The 9622-nt window shown below is 41.8% G+C and overlaps 1 protein-coding gene across 1 annotated transcript in view; it reads left to right on the top strand.

Annotated features, from left to right (window-relative positions):
- Positions 1-1542: 1542 nt before the first annotated feature.
- Positions 1543-9622, top strand: part of LOC144677752 (DCC-interacting protein 13-beta-like) — a gene marked incomplete at its 3' end in the record, with an annotated part of 28901 nt that continues 20821 nt past the window's right edge. Inside the window, exon 1 of the mRNA XM_078537780.1 lies at positions 1543-1649. Within this exon, the coding sequence (XP_078393906.1) occupies positions 1626-1649 (24 nt within the window). The remainder of the gene's footprint in view (positions 1650-9622) is intronic.

The following is a 9622-nucleotide window of genomic DNA, read 5'->3' as shown; positions in this document are numbered from 1 at the left end:
AGCCTCAAACCTGTTGGACAAGTGTAAGGACTGAGACTCCTCCAGTGCTACCTTCTGGATCCCCATAACTGCCTCAATGACAGTCACACTCTCCTGTCCTTGTCAACGTACCACCTATAAATTACCTAGCCTAAGGGGTGTGACTGCCTCCTGGAACAAAGTGTCCAGATAACATCCCCCTCCCCCCGATGTTTTTTTTAATTCGTTCATGGGATGTGGGTGTCACTGGGCTTCACTGGCTAGGCCAGCATTTATTGCCCATCCCTAACTGCCTTTGTTCAGAGGATTTTTTTTTAAGAGTCAACCACATTGCTGTGATTCTGGAGTCAAATGTATGCCAGACCAGGAGAGGACAGCAGATTTCCTTCCCTAAAGGGCATTAGTGAACCAGATGGGCTTTTATGTCAATCGGCAATGGTTTCATGGTCATTAGAGTTTTAATTCCAGATATTTATTGAATTCAAATCTGCCATGGTGGGTTGTGAACCCAGGTCCCCAGAGCATTACCCTGGGTCTCTGGTTTACCAGTCCAATGACAATACCAGTATGTCACTGCCTCCCCTATATCGCAGTGTTCGAAGCTCGGACTCCAGCTCATCGACTCAGAGCCAAAGCTCCTTGATTTACATAAACTTACTGATGATGTGGGTTTCAGCAGCACCCATATCCTGCAGCTGTAACACATCACCTGTGTTGCCATATTTTATTTAACTAATTAGGTTTTATCTAATAAATCAAATTTAGAAACATCACTCAAAAGATTATTTGTAGTTATATCAAGTAGTTTAACTAGCTAAGCTTTAGATTTATTACCGTTCTTGCCTCCTGTGTGCTAGTTTAAACTACTGCCCCAGTTTTAGAGAAAAAAAACATTAAAACTCGCCAATCAATGACCTACCTGCTTACCCAGCTAATACCTCTGGACTTAATCTTGCTGTGTCATGCCCTTCTTCTTGAATCACTCCTCCTTCTGCAAAAGACCAAAACAGCATTGCCTTCCCTCCCTGTGTTGAATTCCCTCGCTCACCAAATTCAAGTTAAGCAAGTACTCTATCTGGCAGTATTCTGTCAAACTGGCTTTTGTGCTACCTATTTGATTACAGTAGCCAATGGTACTGTTTTAAGGTGTTTTCTTCCCCCTGTCGTTTGGAGAGCTTGATACCGATATATTATTTTTGCTTGTACTGTGACAGGATCATCTCTTTAGTACAGGACCTTGTATTACAACAGGACAGTGTCTGTAGTAGAGGATATACTATAATCAGACGGCTTCTGTAGTTCAGGATTTTGCACAGTGGCAGGATAATGCCTGCAGTCCAGGATCTTGTACTGTCAGGTCATTGTCTGTTGTGCAATTTGTGGGGCAGTGAGGTATAATTACTGTTGGCTGGGTATTGGATTAATATGTTGGACATTAATACAGAACTGATTCTCCTTACAGAGTGAGCACATTTGGGAAAGTTTTGTTAATTTCAGATATTACAAAAGCTGATAAACCTGTCCTTTGTGCATTTGCAAGAGGTTAAAATGTGTTGTCTGTCTTGTTTTAGACACGTTCCCTGCTGAGTGTATTTGAGGAAGATGCAGGCACGCTAACTGAATATACAAACCAGCTGTTGCAGGCCATGCAGAGGGTGTATGGTGCTCAGGTAGGTCTATCTTGGTGACTATTTTTTCTTGTTGATTTATATCAATGCGTAAGAATTTTGAGTCTATAATCTAGAACTCCATATCTCTCATCTTTCATGATTCAGCTACTTTGCATTCTAATTAGGAGGAGGAGGTGCGATTGCAATGTATGACCTTTCTCCAAAAATAGATTAACTTATTGTGAAGCATACAGCAAATATGAGAGTTAAACCTCATCCAGCCACTCCCTTTAGCTGTCGACCATATACTGCCAACCTGAGCTAAATAAAGGACAAAGAATGAGGATAGGCATTTATACATTCTCAATAAGACTGGAAGTTCAGGAACCTCTTCATCTGACTTAGATGCACATTGCTATAATTCATTGTAAACAGAGTATGTATTGGAATTGGAAATAAACTTGAAAGGAGAAATTTGTAGGCCAAGGTGGAAAGAGCCTCCCCCAAATTTATCTTTCCTTCAATAATTTTATCTGCTGACCTTTTCTCATTTGAATGTTTAACACTGGTAATTGCTATTTTCCTCCCATGCTAACAGATTTTAGTTCAAATTGATTTGAACCTATACTGTTGCTTAATTAATGGTGTTGTTCAGATCACCTTCCAAAGTGCTTCCTTTCTTATGATAATACATTTCCCGAGACTTCGTTTTCCATCCCTCTTCTAAATATTTTAAAACCCAATATGTGAAACTTGCACCCATTCTTCAATTTTAATCTCACATCTGTCCATTTTAATCCTCATTTGTTCAGCTCCAGATGTACAGATTTAACATGTCCTGTCACCTCTGGGCACCTGGATCCTTTCCTTGCCAAGCTTAAGTGAGTTGCTCTTTCACTGTTCCTGTGTATAAAGCCTCACTGTGGAGCTCTATTCGCCCCGTTTTTTAACTCATTCATGGGATGTAGGCCTTGCGGTTGGGCCAGCATTTATTGCCAATCCTAAAGGCCCTTGAGAAGTTGTGTGCTCTTGTCTACACTAAGCCAGCTGTGCATTTTCCAACTTAGTACCACTTTTTTGCCTCTCAGAAGTCTTTAAAGAAACTTTAATATTACCATTATAATAACCAAAGTTCTAATTAGTCATGAGCACTTCTACCCTTGCCTTTGTTCATTTGCCAAGTGTTCCCATGACAGCATATGGTCACCTCAACCTTGGCTTTTAGTTTATTCGGCACCCAGTGTCAAAACTTATACAAAATGTCACACCTATTTCAGCTACCAACACCCGTTTCCCGGGTGATCATGCGGTTTCCAAAACTGTTTGTGCAGAGCTCAGTAATGTGATTCTTTAAGAATTGAGCTCTTCAAAGTCACTCAGTGTTTTATTTTAACTTGTTCTTGACATGTGAGCACCATTGGCAAGGCAAGATTTTATATTGCCTGTACCTAATTGCCTTTGACAAGGTGGTTAGGAGCCTCCTTCTCAAACTGTTGCAGTCCGTTTGGTGAAGGTTCTCCCACAGTGTGGTTAGGTAGTGTGTTGCAGGATTTTGATCAGGCGAAGAAGGAACGGCATATATTTCCAAAGTCAGGGCTCTTGGGGAGTCAGGAGGTGAGTTACTTGCTACAGAGTTCCCAGCCTCTGACCTGCTATTGTAGCCAATATTTATATGACTAGTCCAATTAAGTTTCTAATCAATGGTATCCCCTACCATGTTGAAGTTGGGGTTTCAGCCATGGTACTGATGCTGAGAGCCAAGCACAATGGTTAATTCTCTCTGATTGTGGGGTGGCCATTACCCGTCATGTGTGGCGTGAATGTTACTTACCCCTTATCAGGCCAAACCCTGAATGTTGTCCAGGTTTTGCTGCATGTGGGCACGAACAGGTTCATTATCTAAGGAGTTGTGAATGGAGGATGACTTGGAGAAGTACTTGCAAGTGGTGGTATCCCATATGGCTACTAGTTGCCCTTCTAGGCGGCCGAGGTCACATGTTTGTAAGATACAGCTATGGTACACCAGTGGTGGAATGAAAGTTTAAAGTGTTGGGTGGGTTGTCAATGAAGTTGGGCTTCTTCACTGTTGTTGGAGCTGTACTCATCCAGGCGAGTGGAGAATATTCCATTTCGTTCCTGTGTTATATTCCAGAAAGCCAGATGAAGGATAGAATTGGAGCCAATCTTTACAGACTACTTTTATAAGCGATTATTTATAGAAATACACATTACAAGCAAACATCACCTAATCCAACAACCATAGTTCAGTCTGTGTCTAATTATAGGGCCCAAGTGAATCTCCAGTTAATGCCCACTACCTGCGTACAATTAAACATAATTAATATACAGTTAGCATCCTGACTTGTGCCTTGTGATAGTAAACAGGCTCTTGGGGAGTCAGGAGGTGAGTTACTTGCTACAGAGTTCCCAGCCTTTGACCTGCTGTTATAGCCAATATTTATATGACTAGTCCAATTAAGTTTCTAATCAATGGTAACCCTTACCATGTTGAAGTTGGGCTTTCAGCCATGGTACTGATGCTGAGAGCCAAGCATGATGGTTAATTCTCTCTGATTGTGGGGTGGCCATTACCTGTCACGTGTGGTGTGAATGTTACTTACCCATTATCAGCCCAAACCCTGAATGTTGTCCAGGTTTTGCTGCATGTGGGCACGAACTGGTTCATTATCTAAGGAGCTGTAAGTGGTTATGAATACTGTGTAATCAGCGAACATTCCCACTTCTAATCTTTTGATGGAGGGAAGATTATTGAAGCATCTGAAGATGGTTGGGCCTCAGACACTGTACTCCTGTAAGCGATGTCCTGGGGCTGAGATGATTAGCCACCAACAACCACAACCAATCTTCCCTTGGGTTAGGTATTACTCCAACAAATGGAGAGTTTTCCCTCTATTCCCATTGACTTCAATTTTATTCTTGATGCAGCACTCAGTCAAACACTGCCTTGTTAAAGACAGTCAGTCTTGTCTCATCTCTGGAACTCAGTTCTTTGTCCATGTTTGGAGCAATACTTTACTAAGGTCTGGAAATGTGAGCTTCAGGTGGAATTCAAACTGAGGACCAATGAGTAGGTTATTGGTGAGTAAGTGCCACATGATAGCACTGTCAACAACAACATCAGTTTACTGATGATTGAGAGCAGGCTGATAGGAGGTAATTGGCTGAATTGAGTAGGACCTATATTTTATCGACAAGGTGTACCTGGGGAGTTTTCCACTTTTGGATTTTCCACATTTTTGGGTAGATAATGTTGTAATTATACTGAAACAGCTTGGCTAGGAGCACAGTTAATTCTGGAGCATAAGTCCTCAGCACTTCAGCCAGGATGTTATTGGGGCTCATAGTCTTTGCTGTATCCTGTGAACTTTTGATTTTATTGATATTTGGAGTGAATTGAATTGGCTAAAGTGGTGGAGACCTGAGGAGGAGGCTATGAAGGATTATTCACCTGTTACTTATGGCTGAAAATCACTTGGCTCTCTCTGCAGCATGGCGCTCCCCCCCTTTAATGTAGTCCTGTGTTTTACCTTCATGATGTTTACATATAGCAAAATGTAACTTACTATGCATTCCTCAACTGCACAACAGCGCGAGGGTCTTGGAACCCATGTTTTATGATCTCTTATTCAGTATATGGAGGTTTTCACTTAAGCTATCGTAGCACTAGCTTCTGTGCTTTCACAGGTCATTTCCCTTTCGTGAGAGCCATGACCATTTTCAGTTCAAGTGATATAGTTTGTCAAGCTCATCACATCAGAATCCGGGTCTTCTCAGTTTCCACAGTATGTTTTTTTATGTGTGATCTTGTGCAATGGAAGAATGCTTGGTTACTATAAAACTCCTTAAGTTTGTGGTAAATATGTTTTAACTGTACTCAGACAGAATGTGAGTTCCATGAGATTTTGTTTAACCATTAACATTGTCTTTCAGACAGTGATGGTCACAATAAAAGGATCAAATGAAAGCACATAAAATGAAATGTATAAAGATCATTGCTGTTTTATTGCAACCGGAGCAAATTCCCTTATAGTCCCTTATAGTGAGAGACTGGGGAATTAATAATGGGAAACAAGGAAATGGCAGAGACTTTGAACAAGTAATTTGTATCTGTCTTCACAGTGAAAGACACAAAAAGCATCCCAAGAATAGTAAAAAATCAAGAGGCAAAAGGGAGGGAAGAACTTAAAACAATCATGATAGCTGGAGATAAAGTAATGGGAATACTTATGGGACTTAAGGTTAGCAAATCCCCTGGGCCAGGATTTCCTGGTCGGCGAGTGGGGGGGCTCGGGCCTTGCCGCCTTTTAATCCCAATCAGCTCCGGTTAAAAGCTCTTCGTCATCCGATCTCTCTCCTGATTTGTAAAATCATAATACTATCAGGCAGAGTCAACATGGTTTTGTGAAAGGGAAATCATGTTTGACAAATTTATTAGAGTTCTTTGAGGATGTAACACAGGGTGGATAAAGGGGAACCAGTAGATGTAGCGTATTTGGATTTCCAAAAGGCCAACCTTAAGGTTGGCGGGCAGGCCGGGAGCCCTGGCAGGCATTGGAAAAAGCATGAAACCTTATCCATGGGCAGGCTGAGATTTCACGTAGGTTTTTAAAATTTAATAAAAGTGTAACTAAAAGCGCTGGACATGTCCCAACTCATGTGACAGTATCACACGAGGGGACATGTCAGGGAAATTTTTTTTTTCTGTCTTAACAGTTTTTAACATGGAGCCGATCTCCCTGAGGCAGCACTTAGCCTCAGGGAGATGAGTGCGCTCTTTTGTGCACATGCGCATAGCACTCCCTTGCAGATGTCATGCTGGGTGGACCTTAATTGACCCGCCCACGTAAAATGGCGGCGCGTGCCTGTTCCTGAACCCCCCCCTGATGGGGGGAAAATTCTGCCCCTGGACATGATGGCTTGCATTCTCAAGTCTTAAATGAAGTGGCTACAGAGATAGTGAATGCATTGGGTGTAATCTTCCAAAAGTTGCTAGGTTCACGAAAGGTTCCAGCAGATTGAAAAAATGCAAATGTAATCCCTCTATTCAAGAAAGAAGGGAGACACAAAGCTGAAAGTATAGGACAGTTAGCCTAGTGTCTGTGATTGGAAAAATGCTAGAATCCATTATTAAAGGGGTAGTAGAAGGACATTTGTAAAATCATAATACTATCAGGCAGAGTCAACATGGTTTTGTGAAAGGGAAATCATGTTTGACAAAATTATTAGAGTTCTTTGAGGATGTAACACAGGGTGGATAAAGGGGAACCAGTAGATGTAGTGTATTTGGATTTCCAAAAGGCATTCGATAAAGTGCCGCATGAAAGGTCATGGATGCCACACAAGCTAAGAGCTTATGGTGTTGAGGGTGCTATATTAGCATGGATAGGGGACTGGCTAACTAACAGGAAACATAGTGTGGGGATAAATGGATCATTTTCAGAATGGCAAACCCGTAACTAGTGGAGTGCCACAGTGCTGCAGCCTCAACTAGTTACGATTTCCAATAATGACTTGGATTAACTGTTCTGTCGCCAAATTTGCTGACAATGCGAAGATAGGGAGGAAAGCAATTTGTGAAGTGGATATAAAGGTCTGCAAAGGGATGTAGATACGTTAAGTGAGTTTGGCAGATGAAGTGTAATGTGGGAAAGTGTGAGTTTGTCTCCTTTGGCAGGAAGAATAGAAAAGCAGAATATTATTTAAATAGAGAGACTACAGAATGCTGTGATATGGAGGGATCTGAGTGTCCTTGTACAGGAATCACAAACAATCAGCACGCAAGTAAAGCACGTAACTAGGGAGGCAGATGGAATGTTGGCCTTTATTGCAAGGGGGATGGAGTATAAAAGTAGGGAAATCTTTGTACAACTGTACAGGGCATTGGTGAGACCACACCTTGAGTACTGTGAACAGTTTAGGTTGCCTGACTTAAGGAGGGATATATTTTCATTGGAAGCAGTTCAGAGAAGGTTCACTAGGCTGAGGGGTTGTCTTATCAGGAAAGGTTGAGCAGATTGGCCTATACTCATTGGAGTTTAGAACAATGAGAGATGATTTTATTGAAACATATAAAATTTCAAGGGGGCTTGACGATGGATACTGAGAGGATGCTTCCCCTCACGGGGAATCTAGAACTAGAGGACATAGTTTAAAAATAGGGGGTTTCCCATTTAAGACAGAGAAGAGGAGGAATTTCTTCTCTCAAAGGATCATTAATCTTTGGAATTCTCTTCCCCAGTCAGCAGTGGAGGCTGGTTCATATTCAAGGCTGGGTTAGACAGATTTTTGATCTATAAGGGAGTCCAGGGTTATGTAGGGCAGACAGGAACATGGAACTAAGGCCTCAATCAGATTAGATGAGATCTTACTGAATAATGGAGCAGGAGTGGCCTACTCCTGCTACTATTTCTTACATTCTAAAAAGACAAAAAAATCAAACTATCCAATAATTTGAATGAATGTAAAAATGCTAAACAAGTGATTTCCAACCTTTTCGATTCAGAATCACACAGTTGTTATGGTGCAGAAGGAGACCAATCGGCCCATTGTGTCTACAGTGGCTCTCCGAACGAGCATTATGACTCGGTGCCATTCTCCTGCCTTTTCCCTGTAACCCTGTATGTTGTTTCTATTCAAATAATCAACTAATGTCCTCTTGAATGCTTTGATTGAACCTGCCTCCACCAGGCAGTGCATTCCACACCCAAACTGCTTGCTGTGTGAGAGAGTTTTTTCTTATATTGTATTTGCTTCTTTTCCAAATCTCATTAAATCTGTACCCTCTCGTTTTTGATCCTTTTCCGAGTGGGAACACTTTCTTCCTACCTACTCTGTCCAGCCCCCTCATGATTTTGAACACCTCTATCAAATTTCCTCTTAGCCTTCTCCTCTAGAAGGAGAACAGACCCAACCTCTCCAATCTATCCTCATAGCTGAAGCTGCTCATCCCTGGAACCATTCTTGTAAGCCTCTTCTGCACTCCCTCTAATGCGTTCACATCCTTCCTAAAGTGTGGCACCCAGAACTGTACACAGTACTGAAGTTGAGGTCTAACTAGTGTCTTTTACAAGCTCAGCATGAGCTATTTGCTCTTGTACTCTATGCCCTATTAATAAAGCCTAGGATACTGTATGCTTTAACTTCTCTGTCCACCTGTACTGCCACCTTTAATGATCTATGCACATATACACCCAGGTCCCTATGCTCCTGCACACCCTTTTGAGTTGACCCCTTTATTTTGTACAGTCTCTCCATGTTTTTCCAACCAAAATGCATCACCTCACACTTCTCCGTATTTAACTTCATCTGCCACCTATCTGCCCACAGTGCTTCCAAGTTTTGTATCATCTGCAAACTTTGAAATTGTACCCTGCACACCAAGATCTAGATCATTAATATATATCAGGAAAAGCAAAGGTCCCAATACTGACCCCTGGGGAACTCCACTACAAACCTTCCTCCAGCCTGAAAATTATCCATTAACCATTACCCTCTGTTTCCTATTGCTCTGCCAATTTTGTGTCCACCTTGCTGTTGTCCCTTTCATTCCATGAGCTATAACTTTTCTCTCAAGCCTGTTGTATGGCACTGTATCGAGTACCTTTTGGAAATCCATATACACCACCTCAACATCATTACCCTCATCAGTCCTCTATGTTACCTCCTCAAAAAACTCCAAGTTAGTTAAATACGATCTTCCCTTAAGAAATCCATGCTGTCTCAATCCACCCACAATTTTCCATGTGACTATTAATTCTATCCCAAATAATTGTTTCTAGAGGCTTCCCCACCACTGAAGTTAAACTGACTGATCTGTAATTGCTGGGTTTATCCTTACAACCTTTTCTGAACAAGGGCTCAAGTCCTCTGGCCCCTCCCCTGTGCCTTGGGAAGACTGAAAGATTATGGCCAGTGCCCCTGCAATTTCCACTCTCACTTCCTTCAATATCCTTGGGTGCATCTTATACGGTCCCGATGCTTTTATCAACTTCAAATACCAACTGTTTATCCAA

This window comes from Cetorhinus maximus, unplaced genomic scaffold (assembly GCF_964194155.1).
Source record: "Cetorhinus maximus unplaced genomic scaffold, sCetMax3.hap1.1 HAP1_SCAFFOLD_2982, whole genome shotgun sequence".
NCBI lineage: Eukaryota > Metazoa > Chordata > Chondrichthyes > Lamniformes > Cetorhinidae > Cetorhinus > Cetorhinus maximus.
Note: the sequence above shows the minus strand (reverse complement) of the source record. Positions and strands in the feature narration are given on the sequence as shown.